This window comes from Colletotrichum abscissum (genome assembly GCF_030869225.1).
Source record: "Colletotrichum abscissum strain IMI 504890 chromosome Unknown Scaffold_48.1, whole genome shotgun sequence".
Lineage (NCBI taxonomy): Eukaryota > Fungi > Ascomycota > Sordariomycetes > Glomerellales > Glomerellaceae > Colletotrichum > Colletotrichum abscissum.
The window spans coordinates 226,038-247,428 of NW_026850409.1; the positions used below are offsets into that span (position 1 = coordinate 226,038).

The 21,391-nt window shown below is 52.1% G+C and overlaps 9 protein-coding genes across 9 annotated transcripts; 5 read left to right on the forward strand and 4 right to left on the reverse strand.

Annotated features, from left to right (window-relative positions):
* Positions 1-592: 592 nt before the first annotated feature.
* Positions 593-1,500, forward strand: CABS01_13845 (uncharacterized protein; the record flags this gene model as incomplete). Its single annotated transcript, XM_060547187.1, has 2 exons — positions 593-1,080; positions 1,149-1,500. 2 exons carry the CDS (start codon positions 593-595, stop codon positions 1,498-1,500), a joined length of 840 nt encoding a protein of 279 aa, XP_060394530.1.
* An 870-nt stretch (positions 1,501-2,370) lies between these two features.
* On the forward strand, positions 2,371-3,438 carry CABS01_13846 (alcohol dehydrogenase; the record flags this gene model as incomplete). The annotated part of the gene is made up of 1 exon (XM_060547188.1): positions 2,371-3,438. The coding sequence occupies one exon, from the start codon at positions 2,371-2,373 to the stop codon at positions 3,436-3,438; it is 1,068 nt and encodes a 355-aa protein (XP_060394531.1).
* Positions 3,439-3,487: 49 nt separating this feature from the next.
* Positions 3,488-5,330, reverse strand: CABS01_13847 (uncharacterized protein; the record flags this gene model as incomplete). Its single annotated transcript, XM_060547189.1, has 3 exons — positions 3,488-4,435; positions 4,496-4,980; positions 5,102-5,330. 3 exons carry the CDS (start codon positions 5,328-5,330, stop codon positions 3,488-3,490), a joined length of 1,662 nt encoding a protein of 553 aa, XP_060394532.1.
* A 1,204-nt stretch (positions 5,331-6,534) lies between these two features.
* On the forward strand, positions 6,535-8,216 carry CABS01_13848 (glycosyl hydrolase family 43; the record flags this gene model as incomplete). Its single annotated transcript, XM_060547190.1, has 2 exons — positions 6,535-7,107; positions 7,296-8,216. The coding sequence occupies 2 exons, from the start codon at positions 6,535-6,537 to the stop codon at positions 8,214-8,216; spliced, it is 1,494 nt and encodes a 497-aa protein (XP_060394533.1).
* A 1,089-nt stretch (positions 8,217-9,305) lies between these two features.
* Positions 9,306-9,569, forward strand: CABS01_13849 (uncharacterized protein; the record flags this gene model as incomplete). Its single annotated transcript, XM_060547191.1, has 1 exon — positions 9,306-9,569. One exon carries the CDS (start codon positions 9,306-9,308, stop codon positions 9,567-9,569), a length of 264 nt encoding a protein of 87 aa, XP_060394534.1.
* Positions 9,570-11,101: 1,532 nt separating this feature from the next.
* CABS01_13850 (uncharacterized protein) lies at positions 11,102-11,926 on the forward strand (the record flags this gene model as incomplete). The annotated part of the gene is made up of 1 exon (XM_060547192.1): positions 11,102-11,926. The coding sequence occupies one exon, from the start codon at positions 11,102-11,104 to the stop codon at positions 11,924-11,926; it is 825 nt and encodes a 274-aa protein (XP_060394535.1).
* Positions 11,927-12,027: 101 nt separating this feature from the next.
* CABS01_13851 (major facilitator superfamily transporter) lies at positions 12,028-13,903 on the reverse strand (the record flags this gene model as incomplete). The annotated part of the gene is made up of 7 exons (XM_060547193.1): positions 12,028-12,209; positions 12,269-12,652; positions 12,713-13,212; positions 13,303-13,387; positions 13,449-13,548; positions 13,613-13,667; positions 13,731-13,903. The coding sequence occupies 7 exons, from the start codon at positions 13,901-13,903 to the stop codon at positions 12,028-12,030; spliced, it is 1,479 nt and encodes a 492-aa protein (XP_060394536.1).
* A 1,392-nt stretch (positions 13,904-15,295) lies between these two features.
* Positions 15,296-17,639, reverse strand: CABS01_13852 (major facilitator superfamily transporter; the record flags this gene model as incomplete). Its single annotated transcript, XM_060547194.1, has 6 exons — positions 15,296-16,309; positions 16,364-16,412; positions 16,465-16,642; positions 16,710-16,854; positions 16,911-17,179; positions 17,390-17,639. 6 exons carry the CDS (start codon positions 17,637-17,639, stop codon positions 15,296-15,298), a joined length of 1,905 nt encoding a protein of 634 aa, XP_060394537.1.
* A 2,057-nt stretch (positions 17,640-19,696) lies between these two features.
* CABS01_13853 (uncharacterized protein) lies at positions 19,697-20,517 on the reverse strand (the record flags this gene model as incomplete). The annotated part of the gene is made up of 2 exons (XM_060547195.1): positions 19,697-20,372; positions 20,423-20,517. The coding sequence occupies 2 exons, from the start codon at positions 20,515-20,517 to the stop codon at positions 19,697-19,699; spliced, it is 771 nt and encodes a 256-aa protein (XP_060394538.1).
* Between the last annotated feature and the right edge of the window lie 874 nt (positions 20,518-21,391).

Genomic DNA, 21,391 nt, shown 5'->3' on the forward strand with positions numbered 1-21,391 from the left:
TGGCGTAGCTGGGAAATGAGCAGACATTAAAAGGGATTAGTACGTCGTTTCAAGCCTCCAATGCCAAGCGTATTGTCATCTATCGTAAGGCTGATTTTGGGAGAGGATCAACATTGAGCGAGGCAAAGTCGCAACCAACATGCGCGGAGTCTTTCCGCAGTCCTGCCGGGAACCCTTTACCTCTGCGAGAGCTCCAGTGGCGGATGCTGTGGCTTTCAGCTCTCTAGTTGTCCTCGAGGCCCGGGGGTATTGTAAGCCGGCAGAGCTCTTGGTGCTGACGGCACGGGAGTCCAAAAATTTACGCGATTCTCGACATGCCGCGATTGGTAGCATCGTGGCAGTGGCGCGCGGTTCCGGCAAGGGATGGAATCCTACGTGAGCGGTTGGCCCCCAGCTCTGTAATTCGGCTGCCTAGCACTAGCTCTGGTGACTGCCAAGCTGCTTCTTAAGAAAGCTGTGCAGATCTGTTTTGCTTGAGAAAGCTATTTCATGGGTCTGGAGTTGTTTCCCTTTCTGTTTCTCATGAGCCTCATCGACATCACCTCATAGCGATACTCTTCTCCCCATCGGACTCTGATAATTAGACGATTGAATGCAGTCACCCGAGCAAAAGGCGTTGCTCGATATCAACCACATCCGACGGTCCGGTGGAAGTTGCCGAGACGAAGAACACGAGATGGACCATGCCTACGGGCAGCAGACGGGAGGTTATAACGTCGGCCCAACAGGATCTGATGCGAGTACGGCACAGAATACGAAAACGCATTACAGCCAGTCACAAGTCATTGACGACTCGTACGTTGAAAATGGTCTTCATCCGGTGCCGGAGCCAGACAAGATCGTAGGCGCGCCGTATTATCACCAGTACAACCAAGTACCCGGCAACGGCATGTCTAGCCATCCTCAAGAACAAGCGGTATCAAAGAGGAGGATCTGTGGCATGAGCTTGGCGATGTTCATGCTCTGGTGTGTACTGGGATTCCTTCTTGCGCTGCTGGCAATCGTCGCGGGGGTATTTGGGAGCATGCTCGCAAGACAGAGCTCAGAAATCTTAGATCTCAAGGACGTGGCAGCAACAAAGTAAGTATTCCCCTCAAAACACCTCGATCAACACTGGCTGGGGCTTTGATACTAAACACCCGTCACAGAACAACCGACCCGGACACCAACGGCACCTCAACAACAGCGGCACCCGCAACGACGACGACATGGGTGCAGGTAGTGGACTGGGAATACATTGGCTGCTATGAGGACACCTCGAACCGCGTGTTCCCGGACAAGTTCACGCAGATTGACGACCAGACGAACCGGCTCTGCGCGGGGGTGTGTTCTGGTTACGAGTACTTTGGCACCGAGTTTGGGGACCAGTGTTACTGTTCGCGGACGCCGCCGACGACAGCTGCGCCGGCGTGGAATTGCGATATGCACTGCACTGGCGCGCAGACGTCGGAGATTTGTGGGGGGTTCTTCTTTTTGAGTGCTTGGAAGAAGAAGGTCTGAGGTTCAGGGTTGGGTATGAGGTCTTTGGAGGGTGTCATTGGGTGTGACGACGTGAATAGTGGTCCGCTTCAGTTTTCCTGGAATGATTATGCGAATTGGAGTTTCTTGGGATTGGCTGATTGAGATACCCGGTGTTAACAGAATTGAAAGAGTCTTTGGTTTGATTTATCAATCAAACCTTGTGTCGGCCTTCAGGAGGTTGCTCGAAGGTGAACTAGATGTAGGGCGGTCGATGCGTGGTTGTAATGTAGAAGACTCAGACCGTGATACTCTCTCTCACAGGCAGGCTATATATAGCCCGATCTGGCGTCACTCATCAACATCCAGCAATGGATTCAAACAACCATGGCCGGTTGGCCCAATGGCAAGGCGTCTGACTACGATCAAACATGTTATCAGGAGATTCTGGGTTCGACCCCCAGGCTGGTCATAATCTTTTGAAAATTCTGCATCCTGAATGCCGGGTTAGAAATTTTTGCGCGGGTTGCGGGTCCGGCGCCCCCGCCGAGTCAGGGCTTGCTAGTCCGGGCCGGAAGTGACCTTCAGCGCTCAGGCGCCGCCAAACAGTGTTAAATGGTAGACACAAGAACACGATTACTGCAACGAAAACTCGTCCTAAGCACAAGCTACGGGAGTGAATTTTTATATCTTGATGTTTTGAATGCATGAAAGCTGCCTTGTTGCGCGGCAAACCACACAATCTTCTGCCGGCCGCCGTGACTAACAATTTTTTGGCGCTCCGGCGTGGTGCCCCACTTCGCCGAAAAAAGTCTCAACTCCGACCAGATACGTACCTCTCGAAGTCTCCCATCGGATCTCGACGGGACATTTCCACTCCTCTTCTCATACACCCGCTCGGTGGGCATCGTCATGGCCTCCACCCCTGCACCGCCAGCGCCGGCATCAGTCCCAGAGCTTCTGACGCTGATAATAACCACGTCGCCAACCCCGTCCGCGCCTTCGACAGAACTCTTGGATGCGGTCTTCAAATCTATCCGCCTTCACTGCAGTGACTTGCTATCGTCCCGCATCATTGTAGTACTGGACACGTATGAGCGCATCGGAGACGTTCCAAGGTTGAAGAAGGGCCAGGTGACGGAAAAGGGCGCGGAGGAGTATACAGAGTACAAAGACAACGTCAAGAAGCTCGTGCTGAGGGAATACGACCAACATGAGAGGCCTGACGAGTTGAGTCAAGAGCAAGGGGAAGCAGAATATGGCTACAACGGACGAGCGGCGACCGTGACGACAAATTCAGCCACATTCACCGTAAGCAAGACGAAAGACTTTCGCGTATCTTTCGTAGAGCCGTCAGAGAGACTTGGTTTCGGTCTAGCGGTGCGGACGGCCTTGAGAATAACGACAACACCGTACGTCTGGGTCCATCAGCACGACTGGACACTCGTATACGACATCCCCGTGGGCCCAATACTGGATGTCATGAGGACGCAGGACGCAGATGAGGAGAGCCCGGTGAAATATGTTTGTCTTGCTTCGGTTCGGATGCTGAAGTATGCCGAGACTGCTCATGCGCAAGAGTTCCCTCATCTTAGAACGTTGACGAACAAGCTGAAGAGGAATTTTACGCCAGAGTCATACCCGGGGGTGGAGGTGCCGTTGACGCCAATGTTCTTTTGGCATGATAAGCCCCACATCGCAGCCACGGAGCACTATTTGACGCGTGTCTTTCCGACGCGGCTGGCGATACCTAGAGGGGCGTTTATCGAGGATACGATTGGACATCGGGCGCGGACGCAGATGAAGGAGCAGGGCATGTGGTTGCGGTGGGCTTGTTGGCTGTTTTATCCTGATGAAGGAAGACAGTTGTGTCTCCGGCACTTGGATGGGAGGAAATGGAGAGGCGCAGAAGGAGAAGTCACGATGAAAGAAATTTGGAAGCAGGCCAACAAAGAGATGAGGACAACAGATGATTCATGAATCACAGCTTCAAAGTATACAACCTTAACCTCAGGTTTACCAACACATCTTACTCTGGGATAAGGTCGGTTGCAGTGTAGTATTGACCTTTACCTTCGTAATGCCATTCCTTCACCCAACTATCACCTCCGGAGGGGCACTCGACTCCTGAGCCAGCGCCGTTACAGGTAGCATAGACGCCGACCAACGATCCGGTGAAAGGGCCACTCTGGCCACTGACTAATCTTGCCGAGAATGTACCCATGACGACCTGCTGATCGGACTGAGAAGCCTGGGATGCGGCCATCGTGTAGTGAGTGCTGTTGACTGTGGCAATCTGGAAACGAATCGAATCGTCTCCCCACGCTTCAGGTATCTTGACAATATTCTCCGCAGGGGCATCATCTCCCGTTGCCCTGAAGCGTAGCATACGATCGCTTCCACCGGAGCCGTCGGCCTTGGGGAGGGTTACTACCCCGACATCAGCGTGGTTGTATTGGGTCAGGAACAAAGTAACGCCAGTTTCTTGGTCAACATCAGAAGCCGGTGCATCAATGACTGCTTCAAAGGTAAATAGAGAATCCGTCTGAGGTCGTCCGATGAAAGATAGCCCCGAACGGCCATCCAGATCCGCATTATCGCCCGTGAGGTTCGCGCGACTAGGCACGATACGGAGGCCCCTCGAGCTATCAATCGAAAAGGCGCCTTCAGCTGGAACCCTCCAGTGAATGAGATTCCGAGGAATACTGCTCAGTGTCGTAAAGTCGTACGCGTCGGGGTCCGAGTTGAACGGACCGTCTCCCGGAAGGTCTCTAGATGCTGGTGGCATTTGCCAACCCGACATCTTGCCTCTGACGGGTTCCAGTATCGGCCACTCACCTTCTCGCCAGGTGACTGGGTACAGGACTGTTTCGCGGCCCATGGGATAGATTCTCCATTCTGGGCCAGATCGAGTAGCTAGCGCGATACCCCACCAGTTTTTCTCAGAGTCTTGGAAAAGATCTGCATGGCCGATTGTCTATTATCCCAAAGTTAGAGATGGACAGCGGCTGCTGTATATGAAACATGGCTTGCTTACCTGAAAATATTCATCGGTATCCTTGTTGGTCAAGACCGGGTTGTACGGGCATGGCTCATACGGGCCCGTCAGACTGGAAGATCGAGCCATGACCTGGTAATGCCCAGTCTCAGTCCCACCCTCGGCGGCAGAGATGTAGTACCAGCCATCTTTGCGGTAAATGTGAGGACCTTCGGGCCACACGCCACCGGTGCCGGCCCATAGAAATGTGTTATTGACAACCGTCCCCGTCTCGAGATCGACGTCGAGGAGGACGTGCCCGCCTCCCGGGATATACATTTTTCCGTCGTCGTCCCAGAAAAGATCTAAATCTCCGTTGGGGGTCAGAAATGTGTAAGGGTCGCTCCAGCTAGCTGCGTCGAATGGATCGCTCGTTTTGAAGACTGTCCCCAACATTCCGTCGGGCAGGCCGAGGTACTCGCACACCACCCAGAACTCGCCATCATGATGCCGAATAGTTGCGGCGTAGAAGCCTTCTTGTTGTCCTTTGAGTTGACGTTAGTTAAGATTCAAGAAGCTCGATGGCTCATCTAATGAAGTCATCTGACATGCCTTTGGTTTGTTGAGTAACGTTGGGCATTTGACTTTGTCGATTCCAAACATGACTTATCAACTTCCAGTTGAGCAGGTCTTTGGAGGCATATATTGGTAGACCAGGGAAAGTGATGAAACTTGAGGTGACGCAGTAGAATGTGCTATCAACGTGGACACATGATGGATCGGAGTGCCAGCCGGGTAGGATTGGGTTGTAGAATGTTGAGTTATCAGCTGCTACTAGAGCTGCCCAAAAACTGAGAGAAAGTTCTAGGACCAAACGGCCCAAGTGAGGAATCATTTGGAAAGAGTTGAAAGGTTACAAGATACTCGAGACGATGAAGAGGCGTATGGATAGCCCAGACAAAGTGGGCGTGGTCTAGAGTCAAACTATATACCCCATGAGAATTACTGTAGGTTTGAAAAAGACAAGGTCATGTCACATGTTGCCCAGCATTTCAGCAAGTGGCTTCACCATTCTGCCTTGCCGAACTTCACTCCCACTATTGAGATACATAACGCAGTAACACAAACTTCGGCTAAATAATCTGCCTGTCAGATAGCATCATGATGCAAGGAACGATCGATTTACTTCTGTGTGGGGAAGTTCTTCCCCGCAATCAGTCTCTACATCGAGTCCTAAAAGCATGCAGCCCCTGATACCACTGAAAGTCGTCGCAGGAACGCGCAGAGCAAGACAGGGCAGGTCTGGTGACAATGATCAAGGATCGTGGAGCAAGGCTTTCATGATTGAATGATCGACCAATTGCAATAGATCGTTTAAGTAGATAGGAGCCGTTTAAGCTTACAAACAACTATGTTTTAGCCGATTCCCGAACCAATGATGGAACAGAAACGCAACGTGCTCGACAGGCGGCCCGCTCCGCTTGGCCCAGTGTGCCCATCTCATGCATCCGGCTAAATCAAAATGCATTTTAGCACTGTCGAATACCACGCTGGAACGATGGCTCGCTAGTATTGTTTCATTGCCGAAAGCTACACAGTTGCACATGCACCCCGCATAGTTCATCGACTTCATCCTCCCGATCTAATAATTGACTTGCGGTTGGATCTTCCTGAGGTTACAAAATCACATGTTCCTCCATGAATCATTGGAAAGCAGAGGACTGGGTCGCAAATCTGGAGACAGCATGGTATCGGATCATATTCGGCGAAAGTGGTGGCCATCCTGTTTACCTCGTCCTCACTCCGTATCTTGGCGTCTGATCCGGTAACCGACTCTGCCGCTTCGGACGATCTCTGCACGATGTTAGCAGTTGAGCGTCCAGAGAGGCTTATAGTTCTGGCCAAAATTCAAATCGAAATATGTTGAGGCTAGATCCAATGTCTAACCTTTAATTGGGAGCTGGAGAATGCCGATAGATAAATCACTGAACTTAATCTTCATGGAAGATAATAAGCATCGAGGTTCTCCACCCTCATGCTTTTCGTTCCTGGCCTGGATACACCCGAGAGAATTTCCTCGTCAACTTCAACCAGTCACTATGACACTCCGTGTGTCTACTGTCTTCTCCTTCGCCCTTCTTGGCCTCAGCCAAGTCGGCCAGGCACTGGTCCCCCGCCAGGAAGCCACCTTTTCCAACCCGGTAATATGGGCCGACCTCGCCGACGATGAAGTCTTCCGAGTCGGAGACACGTACTACTACAGTGCTTCGACAATGCACTATTCTCCCGGCGCACCACTTCTCAGATCCTACGACCTCGTGAACTGGGAGTTCGTCTCGCACTCGGTACCTGAGCTTCCTGGTTCAAAGTTCTCACTCAATGGCAGTGACAGTGCGGGCTATGTCAACGGCGTCTGGGCTTCTTCCCTGGGGTATCGCGAAAGCAGCGGTGTATTTTACTGGTATGGCTGCATCCAAGGCACGGATGAGACGCACATCTACACTGCGTCTAGCCCAGAGGGGCCGTGGACTCATCACGACCCCATTCCGAATTGTTACTACGACCTCGGCTTATTGATTGATACCAATGACACCATGTACATCGCCTACGGTGCGGTCGACATCCGCCTTGCGCAGCTATCTCCTGATGGTTTCACTGAGGTCCGCAATGAGGTATGTTGGCAAAACGTCGTGGCCTATTCTGCACTGCAGACACTGACTCTTACTAGCTTGTGTACACTGAAGATGTCCACAGGTACATTGAGGGCTCGAGATTCTACCACATCAATGGAAATTATTACATCTGGGTTACGAAGCCCGGCGATGAGCAGCATGTTCTGAAATCTACGTCGGGTCCCTAGGGTCCATATGAAATTCGGCAGGTGATTGCGCAGATGAAGGCCCCCGTCGAGGGTGCAGGAGCGCCGCATCAGGGTGGTCTCGTATCGACTGAGGACGGTAAGTGGTATTACATGGCCTTCATCGACGTGTACCCCGGTGGCCGTGCTCCCGTTCTCGCCCCTGTCGAGTTTGACGCCGAAGGTTGGCCTTCGGTGGTCACAGATGCAGACGGTGGTTGGGGTGTCGAGTACGCGATGCCTGTCACAACCTCGAAGACAGTCCAGGGAGTTGGATCCTATGTCGACAAGTTCGAGGGTGACGCGTTGAATCCCCGCTGGGAGTGGAATCACAACCCCGACAACGACGCCTGGAGCTTAGGGCCCGATGGAGTCACACTCCACACCGCAACGGTATGCGAGGGGCTGTACGGAGCCGCCAACACCCTCACCCAGCGCATCATCGGACCCAGAAGCCAGGCCACGTTTCGCCTTGATATTTCTGAAATGGTGGACGGAGACCAAGCAGGTGTAGCAGCACTGCGCCAACTGAGCGCTTATATCGGGATCCACAAGGCTGATGGCGTCTCTAAGCTTGTGTACGTTGATGAGATCAGCATGGTCGTGCGAGACTCATTGACGGACTGGGTGACAACCTCGAACGGTTATGTCAAGGCGGAAGGACCTACTATCTCCGGCGGCGATCTGTGGCTCCGTATCAAGGCCGACATTTCACCGCCCGTCGCCGGATCGAGCGCGTGGCCGAATGCTACGTTCTGGTTTAGCACCGACGGTGATAACTTTGAACAACTTGGGCCAGTGTATGAGCTGAACAATGAGTGGTTCTTCTTCATGGGTTATCGATTCAGCGTCTTCAACTGGGCAAAGACTCGTCTGGGTGGTAGTATCTTGGTTCGGGAGTTTGAGTTGGAGGTTTTGGAGTAAAAGGAAATCCCGAAGCATCTTTCAAGTCGGAGAGAGATGTTCGAGGATAGTATGGCGGCTTTTGGGGCATAATAGACCACAGGCTGCGAAGGCAGACGGAGTGGACGCGTTCAATTCTACACCACGATCATTTGTGGTCAGTTTTAGTACGACTCATCGGTAAACTTTCAAATGATCCAGTACTTACTGAGCACCACTGCAAGATCGCATCGTGCAAAGAGCATAGTTCTAAACGGGAATGTGGTATTCTGCGCCTCTGAAGTGCATTAACCTACTACTTGGCATCTCACGAGTCACGCATGTTATAGGGCTTGGCGACTTCGCGGAATTCCGACTTGATGCAATCTTAGACTGGGCCCTTGGTAGGGTCTGGACCACAGTCTGACAGCTCCAGTTACTAGTGGTCTAATTGAAGCCTTCTGGATAGCGTTGCTTGGCATAATTCAGCTCCCGCCCTCACACCCAAGTCACAATTGATCGTGCAGCGACCAGTAGCCCACCACGACAGGTTGACAACCCTGATATAAGCACCCGACGTGAGAGACTCTTTTCAAAGTAACTAGGCAATTCTCATATTCTGTCAGCCTTTAAAAGCAACACTAGCAATACTAACGACGGATCTGCTTTAACGACCTGCTGTATCGGGTATGGCTGTGCCTCTCAAAGAGGCACAGCTGCGCAAAAGGCCACCACATGCGTGATCCTTCAAAGAACACTTCTTCCAATCAGCAGAATGCCTCAGAAACAACCACAAGCTCTTGAGACAAGATAGCGGTAAGATAGGTCCAGTCTCAGCAAAACTGGGCGAAACTGAGAATTTAATTGCATACGAGTATTGGCCAGAATGGGAAGCTCGCAAAGGTTCAAGGCGCCAAGGGCAAACGCAAACAGGCCGAAACGATTTCTAGACTTTGTATTACCCAATTGAGATACAAGAAAGTCGTAGATTCTGAGTTTCCATTGAAACATAAATAGTCTCCTTTCTGTTGTCATCGGTGCAGGAAATTGCAACTTCTCAACAACTCCTGACCTCAAAAACATCCAACTACTTCTCTACATCAATTAGCCAACTCACCAAAACAAATCAAAATGAAGTTCTCAATCCTCACCTTCACCACCCTCTTCGCCGCCCTTGCAGCTGCAGCTCCCGCCCCCGAGGCCGAGCTCGTCGCTAGACAGTGCTCATGCCACAAGATCGGCGATGAGTGGTTCTGCAGCGGCAGACTTTGCCCCAAGGACTTCATCCCTACGCCTGCGATGACCAAAAGAGACGTTGATATCCAGGCTCGCGGCTGCAGCTGCAAGCCTATTGGTAACGGTGAGTACTTCTGCATTGGAAGCTCTTGCCCTTGAGCAATCGGCCATGCGAGCTTCCAATTGACTTCGAGCTTTCATCAAATGGTAAGCGCTTCACTCCCGACAAATAGAAGTCCTATGCCTTACTCAATAAACCTAGGTCTTTGGTCATTGTTACCATCACTTTCGTCCCTAGTGCCCTGGGGTGAGATTTACCCCAGGCGCCGCGCACGCAATTGCTGGATGTTGAAACTATTTTCCGTTGGGATGGATAATAAGAACAAGCAAATCAATGCAAAAACATTCTCAAGAAAACTTTGCGTCTGCCTGCAGCCGATTGCTTCTTTCCCCTCTAATCACCTTAAAGTGCCTTGAGAAGCTTTTCTTTTCTAGTTTGATTAATATCTGACGTTCGAGTGCTGTGTGTGAAAATGGCAATCTGTCCATGTGTCTGCAACGCATCGAGTACTTTCAGACAATCTCAATCGCCTAATTAGTTAGTAGAAGTATTCTCGGTCTTTACTTGCCAGATGACGCGATGCCGAGCACATTTTGATGGCGATTCTGGAAATCATGTGCAGTGAATGACGGCTTGGCAGAAGATGTACGTACCCTTCCGAAGCGCTGAACTCGAAATCGGGTTACCTCGGTATTGTAGCTGGCAGTGGGGAATAATTGTATTTCCTGAGATACTTCAAAGCTGTGACGGGGCTGACTTAGAGTCTCCAAGTTCTTACTATCACATAGGTTGGCAACCAATGCGCTGCAACTTGCAACTTGTGTGCTGCGAGAGACGGAGCCGCTCACGTCAATGGGGGCATATTGCTTCCGTGCCTCGCCGAAGGCTCGAATACGCTATCATGGGGAATTGGCGTTGATAAGACTACAAGTCAGCTAATGTTCGGCTCGGCTCGACTCGTCGTCGGTACAAGCTTTTTCAGCCACCGAGACAAAAATGATGCGGCGACCGGACAAAAGACGGACTTTCACGGCGGACATTTCAGCCGCCGTCCACCGACCCAAAACCTCACACCCTCGAAATCACATGGTAACGGAAACATAGGTCGGAAGACTTATGGCATCTGGGGGTGGGTTACATAGCCACATAAATCCCACGCGTTGCTGTTAGATATGACGCTTGTTTGCTTGATTCCAGAATGCGTGTTACTTGGTGGTGTTGCACTGCGTCTAAAGTCTATGACGAAGATCCCGGGAGCTAAGACGTGCCAACCCGCACGGTCTCGAGCCGTGCCTATTACCGTAGTAGCGTACTAAGTTTGCGCACTTTGTTTGCCAATCAATAACGATGGGTCCTGTTCTCTTATCTGTTTCAGATGTTGAAATCTCCCAAGCGGGCCAACTTTTTTTAAATGCCCGGGGCGGCTCCGTTCCGATCGGTGACAACTAAGGGGCCGGCATGGACACCGACTTTGATGTTTGCCATGCCGGCGTGGCATCATTGTGTTCAACAGAGAAGCTTTCGATAAATAGGTACGCGGCCCGCAAGTCTATCTAGCAATCTCTCGACCAAGCTTTTAGTAAACTCTCACGAAAAGGCTAACCATAACTCCGAATACCGAATACCCAACATGCCATCCAATGCAAAGCCATCAACTTCAGGCCGAACCCTGGCCATCTTCGGCGCGACCGGCCGCACCGGGAGCGAGACGCTGAAAGCCCTTCTTGCCAAGCCCAAAAATCCTTTTTCTCACATGAAGATCTTTGTCCGCTCCCGCGAAAAGCTCATCAAAGCCTTTCCACAATTCAAGACAGATAACAGCGTCGAAATTATCGAGGGTCAAGTCACCGACGAGGCCCGCGTCAAATCCTGTCTCGTCGGCGCCGACACAATCATCTGCGCCCTGGGCGAGAACGACAACAAGCCAACCGTTAGCGTACTCCAGGATTCAACAACAACAATCGTCTCGGCACTGAGACAGCTCAAACAGGAAGGGGGAGCAGACTGGAAGAAGCCATGGTTCATCCTCCTCTCCTCCGCAACTTGGAATGAGCGATTCTCCGCGAGGCAGCCATGGCTTGTGCGATGGATGATTCAGAACGCCTTTTACTGGCCCTATGCGGACCTGCGCAAGGCGCACGCAAATCTGCAGGCTGAACCGGAGCTGTTGTTACTGTTGTTGGTGCAGCCGCCTGCCATCATCGACGAAGAGGCGAGCGGTCACACGATCAGCACGGAGTCGGTTGGCCTCGCGTGCTCGTATCCGGATCTTGGTGCGGCGTTTGCGGAGCTGGCAACCGAGGAGGCGTACAAGGAGACCAGTGCCGTTGGTGTCACGTCTGGAATGGCCAAGGCGGGTTTCTCGAGATATGGGCCCGAGATTCTGCCGAGAGTCATCTTTGGACTGATGGCTAGTTTCATTCCGGGTGCTTGGAGGGTTGTCCCAAGCGTGTGAGAACTATCAGTTTATTTACAAGTAGCGTTATTAGATTACAATAGACATGAAACAGCCGCTCAGGACAATGCATGATTCTTTAATGCTTTTATTTTCGACCACTACACTCGCTGGATAGTAAGCATGCCCTTGAGCAGTGACTTCATCATACCAGGCTTAGGCCCAGTACGCCGTGAAGTGGTAAGTGAGACAGCATCATTGTTGCGAAGAGCGTCGTCTTGCTCTTCTTCTGATAGGGCCAAGGTCTCAAGTTCGCGTATTTTCCACACGCGAAGAAACCAAACTATGAGCAGTTAGTCAAACGAAGCAGCTTGCCAGATGGAAAGATTTGCAACAACTTACTAGAGATGAACGCCGCAACGTACATAAATCCCGTGAACAGCTGAACAGGGAGGTACGCGTTCAGTCCGGAGCCCTTGATTGTCAGAGCTATGGGCTCGGCGAACGTTGCTGGGATAACGAGGATGATCCAGAAGATAGACAGAGCTGATGGAAGCAGCTGCATTCCGACCACCTCAGCGCCTACCGGTGCGACTGTTGGCCAGAGCACGCCGGCGAATGCGCCAAAGAGGGCAAAGACAATGAGACCTGCAAAGTGTTTGGCGGCGAGGATCCAGAGCAAGAACGTGGCGAGGCCGGCGATGATGGTGCCTAGGCCAGCTACGTTAATGCGACCAAAGCGGTCACTCACCAGGCCGATGACCGGGCGGCCAATACCTTGTGATACTGAGAGAAACATTTAGCTTGACTTTGACTGGAATATGTCGGATGGGGAGGAGAGCTCACGGTTGAACATGGCCGACACAATAGACCCTTGGCTAGCACTGAACCCGACTGTTTGGGCATAGTCCGCCAGTGAGAACACGGAAATGACGTATCCAAAGAGTCCAAAGAAACCCCACGCGACAAACAACCAGAACTCGATCCTCTTAAAGATGTCCTTGTGAAACGCGACATGAACGCTGCCGAGAGCCTTGTTTCGGTCCTTCATCATCAGACAACACGCGCCATTGACAACGAACGACAAAATGGCGATGATTCGGAACGCCCAAGGCAGACCGATGTTGCGGATCATGGCATTGGAAGCAAGGGAGTAAATGAGACCTCCCAGGCCGGAGCCAGCCGTAGCGATGGAGTTTGCAAAGGAGCGGCGCGCGACGAACCATTGCGGGACCACACCGACGGTGGAGTTAAAGGTAAATCCCATGCCAACGCCGAAGCCGATGCCTTGGGAGAGTAGGAGGTGCCATATCTGGGTCGTGAACGATGCGCCAATGAGAGCGGCCCTGGAAATTGTGTTAGGAACACGGGTGGCGGAATTTCCGTCCGTCTCGGAAGACGTCGGGGGTTGGGAGGGGGTTAGCGGGCCGGCTTACGCTTGAATCACGACGCCGATGCCAAGAGTCGGTTGCGTGCCGATGCGAGGGATGCAAAAGGTGACAATCGGGGCGATGAGAAGGGCTGGTTGTGGCGAGTGAGTGAGATGACGCGCAGAAGTTTAGAGATTGGAGAGAGAGCTTACCGACGGAGAAGGACAGCCCGCCAACGAAAGCGAGTGAAATTGGGCTTGCGCCGGGAAACGCTCCGGAGTTGAGATAGTAGGCGAGGAACACGGCATAAGTCTAGATTTAGGTGTGAGAATCATGCTTCCCGAAGTGAAAGGAAGGGCGCGTAAGGATAACTCACTGAGTTCAAGCCCCAGGTATGGGCATTGATGAGAAAGACACAGCCTACGACAACCCTGGTATCATGTCAGTGACTCAAGCCTCATCATGTTGTGATGGCTTTATGGAGCGCAACTCACCATCCATAGCCGCCCTCTTTGAACTCTACCTGCTCACTCGGCCGTTGACTGACAGGGCTTGCCGCCGCAGAGCCATTCTTTTCATTCTCCGCTGCCCTGGAAGCACTGTCAGGCATCCGTACCACGGCATCGTGGCTGTCCTGTTGACTGGAAGAATCAGAGTGAGAAGGCATACCGGGCCCCAGCGACAAGACGAAAAGGTGCAAGTTTCGTGCTTGTCAAACTGAGAGATGGGAGTTTTGCGACAGGACAGAGGCAGGTTTCGGATAGGGAAGAGAGAAAATACGTCAGCTGCCTCGGCAAGTAGTGACGGGTTTGATCGAGTTTCGCGGGGTTATTTAGTTCGCTCCTCGGCGGGCCGAAGACCGTTTATTCTGTTTCGATTGACTCACGTCTTCGGAGGTAATGTGGTTGACAAAGCTAGAGCCCTGAATCATCAAGAGGATCTCATCCAAAAGCCGTATAGAGTAAGACCCCGCGGGGATATGGCTGTTTGGTAAGCAGAGGGCTTCGGGAGGCAAGCAAATACTCTCTCGAGTTCTCCGAACCGAAGCGCGTGTTGGGCGTGTTTGAGTTTTTGCTGGCTGTTGGTCCCCGCCGGGAATAGGATGGGGTTGTCGTTACTCGCTAAGCCATGAACGCATGAAGGGCGTGGCAGCGACAAGGACTCGAGGAGCACTGCAGCCAGAACACCTGGGGAAGCAAACAGGCGAGATTGACTCGTCAATTGACAGCTGCAAAGTCAGCGCTCTAGACCCGATGGAGGGTGGCGCCGGAGTCGGTGTCCGCGATGTGTAATGAAATCATCTCATTGGCCTTATCGCCCGGTTGAAGTTTGCCGGGGTGGATCCTATCCGTTCTCGGAAAGGTAAATTCGCAATGGGAGAAGACATGAGCAATCTTCGGGTTCAAGGCCGTGGGTTCGGTTGTAGTTTACTATATCAATTCACTTATATTTAGCCTCTCCCTGCCTCCGCGAGTCTTCATCGGCAATGCCGCTGCTGTGTCTTGAGATTCCTAGAGACAAACAACTGAGATGGCGCGTGTGGCTTCGGTAATCTGGCTGAATATGGGGTAGAGCGCCGACAAACAGTTGCACAGCGTTTTCTGCATGTTCCATTGATCTTGGCCGCTCTTTATGCGCCCACGTGGGGTCAAGAGACTTTCGTCTTTCCGTTGGTGCTTTCCCCCGAATCACCGGCCGCTCTCCGGGCTTTAGGCCTCCGCCGGGACCGACTCCCGGGCCGTGCCGTTCAATCCCGAGATGTCGGAAGATGATGCGGGTTCGGCGATAAGATAAGACCCCGATACAATCATGACAATATGGTACTACACTGCCTTGCATTGATCGGCTGGTGTACTTATAGTGAGTCGATGCTTTTACCATTAGTGATGTGTAGGTTTACAGTCAACTGAAAGAAGAAGCCTTGATCAAACGAATGGTCGTCTTCAACTTGGGAACTTCATTGCAAGATTCGCTTCGTTCGTCATCCTAACTAAAACGCTTCAAACAAGCCGACTCTTTGAAGTCGGGGCAGGTGCAGTAACAGTACCCTTCTCCGTCCTCAAAGCACATACTTGAACAAGGGCGACCTATCTCCCAAGTTGAACAACTCCTCCTCAGTGTACTTCGTCTTCGCCTCCTCCGCGATCGCAGCCTTGCGTGCGTTGGCCGACTTGTAACTCCACTCGAGCAAGAGAGCCACGATCAGTCCAGATCCACCAAAGGCCAAACTCAAGCCAAAGCCGGTAGGGTACTTGGGCTTCTCGCTCTCAAGGTACATGAAACTACCCACAATGCCACCGACGTTACCCACGCAGTTCATCAGCGCGATACCAATCGCTCTTCGAGAGGCCGGGGCGATGTTGTTGGCGTTCCACGACGCGGCCGCGGCTTGAATGGGGTAGATGCCGACGACTGCAAGGACGACGGAGAAGTAGGCGACTCCCTTCTTCGCCTCGAGCGCTCCGTTTAGGGAGAGAATGATGGCGTACGCAATAGCGACGATGGCGAGAGGGATCGCCAAGAAGGGCATACGCCAGAAGAACCGATCAGAAATCTTGGCGAAGGTAATGGCCGAAATGGCGGCAGCGACGTAAGGCGGCGCAGAGAGAAGCTGGGCCTGTGTATTCGCGAATCCCATAGCCTTGGTGATGGTGGGCAGGGTGAACTTGATACCGTACGACAGAGCCGACTGGCACACCAAAAAGTACGCCTGGACGTAGATCCTCCAGTTGGTCAAGTTCATCTTGAGATCTCTCCAGTTGACCTTGCCGCCGGCGCCGGCCTCCTCGCGAGCACCGCCGCCCGACTTGATGAAGATGGAGAGCTCCAGGTACCGGATCTCCTCGGGCTCGAGCCAGCGCTTTGAGAGGGTCGGGGTGTCGATCAGGAAGAAGAAGCAGCAGGCGCCCATGACGACGGTGGCGAGACCCTCGAGGATGAAGATCCAACGCCAGCCTTCGAGGCCGGCAACACCGTCCATTTCAGCGATGGCGGCGGCGAGGAGACCGGAGAAGGCTCCTGACAAGGCGCTGGCGCAGTAGAAGTACGAAATTCGGACCGCGAGATCTTTGGGCTAGGAACGTCGTTAGCTCATACGTCAAGGGGCTGTTGCAGTCTGGATACTCACCATGTACCAGTAAGAAGTCAGGTAAATTGCACCGGGGAAGAAACCAGCCCTGCAGATGTCAGCCAGAGTACTTGAACGACCCCAAACGTTGCGAAACATACTCAAAGACGCCGAGAAGAATGCGAGTTACCATCAATCCACCAAAGTTACGAACCAGTCCCGTGCAGGTCATGATGATACCCCAGCAGAGGGTAAGAGTGCCGAGGTAGAACGAAGGACGCTTGACTTTCTTGAGGATGATGTTGCTAGGAACTTCGAAGAGGACATAGGGGATGAAGACTGGTTAGGGCTGGTTAGCGAATTTCCTTCTCAGATCGAATGTTAAGATGCTGATTATGGCACTCACAGATAGATAGCACAGTGTTGTACTGCACACCAGTCATGCCTAGGTCCTCAACCATGCCTTCAATCTTGGCGTTACCGATATTGGCGCGATCGATGTGGCAGATCAAGTAAAGCAGAGCCAGCATGGGAATCAGACGAACGTCAACCTATTCTCGCCCATCAGTCGGTGTGGTCGTGATGGTTAAGCGTTTCCAATACCTACCTTATGGAAAGTCTTCTTCCTCTTCTCTTCGGGGTAGTTGTTGAAGAAATCGGCATCTTCAGTGGACAATCCATACACGCGGTAGGGACCAACTTCGATGGCTTCAGGCACCTTTTCGAGATGAGCCTCTCCAGAAGGTCTGTGTTCAAAAACGGCATCGTTCTTCTCGATGGAGCTCCTGTGGGTGGCCATTTTGACGGGAGGCTGTGGTGTCTGGACGGTTCGAAGGTGAGAAGGAAACAGGAGCAAGGACGACAATCGCTCTGCAACTTGAGATGATGGAAAGGTTGCCTTTCCCAGCTCTAGACCTCTTCGTCTCAAGAAAATTCACAGATGAAGATTTCTGCCCACGGATACTTATATCTGACCAGGACCACCTCTTAATACAAAGGGGACAGATAAAGCCCACTGCGGAGAAAGGCTGGGATCATCCGGCTCTTACCCCAGACCCAAAAAACCCACCCCAAACACACACTAACCCCAGACTTGGCAGCCGCAGAGTGCGGGGAAATGGTGCCATTGCCAGTCGGAAATGTCGGACTGCAAGACGGATTCTTGATCAGATGCCAATAGCTTATCCGTGTGGTGGTATCCGTCATGTCCGCAGGGGCCAACGTGCTGCTCTTGCCAGCATTCGCCAGAGTCACATTGCAGGAGGCTGGTTCGAGCGCAGGTCGACGGTATTGGAGAAAGCTGGCTGGGATAGGTGGCAAGACATGGGCGAGACATGGCTTTGCCGTTGGTGGGATTACAGCCGGGGGGTTGTATTCCCTGTGTGTTCATTGGAAGGATGGATTGCGCGACAGCCGCATGCGTGAGGTAGAAGAGAGCCGGTTGGCTTGATTGCTTTTCGTTGCATTTCCATCAAGACGGTGGGGAATCGCGTTGCTTACCGGTATGTGGGCTCCTTTGAGAGATGTGAGATTAAAGACGTGGAGACGGAAAAGCACCATTGCTTTCTTATTCGCCCATCATTTTGTTCTCTATCATAGCACCCAGTCCCCATCAGCTTTGTTGATGCTTGTCATATTTCCGTCTTGTTTCGAAGTGGATCCCCAGAGCATGTTCAAATCAGTCTCGACATCCTCTAGATCAGCATCGTATCTGATAAAGCTCGCGATACTGCAGTGCTGCATTGATGAGAATGGCAGTGCCATAGTGGCTTGCCAAGTGAAAACATTGTCGGGCAGATGCGAGGGCCATACCATTTGATCATATCGTGGCCGCGCGTCAATGCTCATTTGGCACTTCATTAGCCGCTCATATCTGCATTAGAGATCTCAACACTGTCTTGGCGGTTCTGGACCCAGGACTGCGGATTCCTGGAAGCTTAATGGCACTAACGCCGGAGTTAAGCTTCATCAATGTAGGCAACCTGAACCATCTACGTGTAAAAGACGGGCCTGGCTACCACTATCAGAAGGGTTGTGGACTGCTATCATTGTGGTAGCTTGCATTCTTGGCCTTTTCCGACGCCAAGATGGCTAGCTTGACAACGGATTTCATGTTCCCAATGGGGTCTTTGTCCGGTTCTGATTCGGCGGTGATGGTGTGGCGAACAAACCAGAATTTGGATATGGCTTCAGTTACATTACTCTTCGTAGACCAAATAGTAGAAGCCGATGCCGACAGAATGTTGTGATGAGGTAGATTAAAAATCCAGACACTAGAGGTCCAGCATGCGATTCTGAATAATTATTCAAGTAATTAAGGGGTAGAAAAGTATTAAGACGAACCTTCCCATTATTTCACAACGAGTCACTTCAGAGGTGACGACCAACGCCACCTTAGGTACTATTGCGGAATTGCTGCGAAACTTGAGTGGCTGAGAAGACAACCGGGAGGCTGTAATGGTCTCATTGTGTCGAATTAGACAAGATTAAAGATCTAGAAGTTGTCACGGCTATTATTGGTTCAGGGAATAGCTTCTCCACGGCCGCTTTCGTCCATGTGCATGTGGGTGTCTGCTACTTTCGACCGAGCAGCGTCTGGCAAGTTTCGAAGTGGCAGGTTAGACGTGACTACGGTAGCAATGTCCTCGGCTGTGATCCGGGCAGTTTGTGTATGCCACTGTCTGATCCTGATCCCTCGAGATGCTGAGTCATTCAGAACGTTTACACGTATTCAAGCTGCCCTTAAAAATGGCTGGAGTTGATAGGTCGAGGGGAGTTGCCCGGTTCGGAGTTACATGGCGTTCGAGTGCACCATCGGCGAATCTGGAAGTCATCCCCACCCACTTGCAGACAAAACATAGCGCGATGCGGGTCTCTTATCACGTCGATCATGTATGGACCCGGAACTTTCGTCTTGAACCTCACGATAAACACTATCCTCCGTCGGCCCTAGCATGCGTGAGAAGTACAGAAGTTCCCGCATGTCATCTCTATGCGAACTAATCTCTCGGACCGGGCCGTGGCTAGAAGGCGATATGCATATATGTCGATGCATCACCGCGATGCCCACGACTCACCTTCCCTCGTCACCGTTACTTCGAACATTTCATCCAATCAGATCCTTGGCAGCAATCAACGATATATGCATGAATCCTCATCAAGCAGCTATGGAACGTAATGGCCTCCACACGTTGACGTCCAACTTGCCTTAAAGGCACATTGCATTCCAGGATTGCCGTTACCCGCACGCCAAGCACTGTAGGAAAAGCCAAGTCAGATGGAAAAGCTTAGCATCAAGATGATTGCCGCGCAAGCTGTGAAAGATCGGCGTACGTAGCCTCTGAACCTACGTCGACACCATCACCCAAGCGACCTGCGGAATCGACACCACCTCTAATGAAGATACCCAAACTCAACCCCATCAACCCTCACAACACTTGCAACCCGCCCATACAAAAACTCGAGCGTGATATCAAGCTTATCCGTCACCGGCGTATACTCCACCTCAAACACCTTCCAAATCCCCCACCCGCCCGCATCACCAGCGTCCAGCGTCCTCTTCGGTTCGCCATTAAACTGGATCCCGATAAACCCCGCCGCCTGATTATCAAAGTACGACCAGAACCTCAACTTGCACGGCACACCCGGCTGCACGGAAAACACAGGCGTCGAAAGCCGCGCGCTGACGACCGGGTCCTGCGAGTTCCGATCATACAGCAATCGGGACTCGAACGAATGCGTTCCCGTGTGGGATGCTGCCGAGGTGACGCCGACGCGGGCGTTTTGGTCTAGGTTCTGAACGATCCAGGGGCCGATGCCGCATTCGAAGTCGCCGTTGGTCAGGAGGTTTGGGCCGGAGGGACTGCCGCACGGGGGCGTCGGGGAGGGAGTGCAGGTGGGGCCGCAGGCGCAGGCGGAGATGTAGCGGGATGCGGAGGTGCCGCAGGCGGAGGTTGCGCGGGCGGGTAAGTTTGTTGCGGTCGTGCCGCCTGCTGTGAGGGTTGCGCAGAAGGCGGAGGCGGAGGAGACTGCGGACGGGGAGGGGCATGGGAAGAGGGCGCGGTAGCAGCTTCATGGCGTTAGTCATCGTGACGGATGAGAGGAGGTTTGGAGGAGTACTTGTCTGCGTTGCATCTTGCGTGGGTAGTGGTCGCTGTGGTCCCGATGGCGAGCATGCCGACGAAGATCGAGACTGTAGTTGAGACAAACATCATGATTGCCGAGATGAGAAGGTTGAACGAGCTGAATCAGATTGGATGAAAGACTTGTAGAGACTTTGTCCTAATCCTTAACCCTCCATCTCATAGCACGACTTTATAATTTTCTGGGATACTATGAAGACTTCCCACGCTCTACTGATACAAGTCATCATCTGTGTAAGTGGCTTGCCATGAAGTAAGATTTTCTAAAAATCTCTCCGAACACGAGTTCAGCTCAACACAAGATCACACCAAATGGCACACCATGCCGGACGGCTGCATCTCAGCCGTTGCTAGTCGACGAATGGGAGTTGTGCATGTTTCTGCCAACTCCCAGATAGCTATGGGATCATTGGCTCGGGTGAGTCGAGTCTCGAAGACTGAGACAACTTGACATATAAGCCGTTCAAAACCTGGAGTCGAAGGCGTGGAGCGCAGGGATAACTTCGTATGAGGGAATTTGTTGTCAGTTGCCAAAGGACCTCGCTTCCGCGTAGGTTGAGAATATGTCTCAAGTCAGGGGAAACAGAAGGAATATGTCTTGAAACTCGTGTGAATAATTACAAGATGCTCGCGCCGAGAAGAAGGACGTCCATAGAAGGTTCTCGCAGAAGTCGTCCCGAAGGCAATTAACGATAAAGCCTTCTGTTAGCGACAGGATGCCGGAGTTGGAGACGAACATCAGTACTTTTGCTGAAAGTGTCGGGCAGGATACATTTGGAGGTGTCTCGGAAACGACGACTTTGAGGTGTAACGACAGACTTACTCCACCAAGTCGGCCATAAGCGATGTTGCCTCATGGCTTCAATTCAGACTCTGTGGAGGCACAGAGCATATACTCCGACGTCAAATGTGCAAACGCTATCGACCTAGCCTTAAGGTGTTGAAA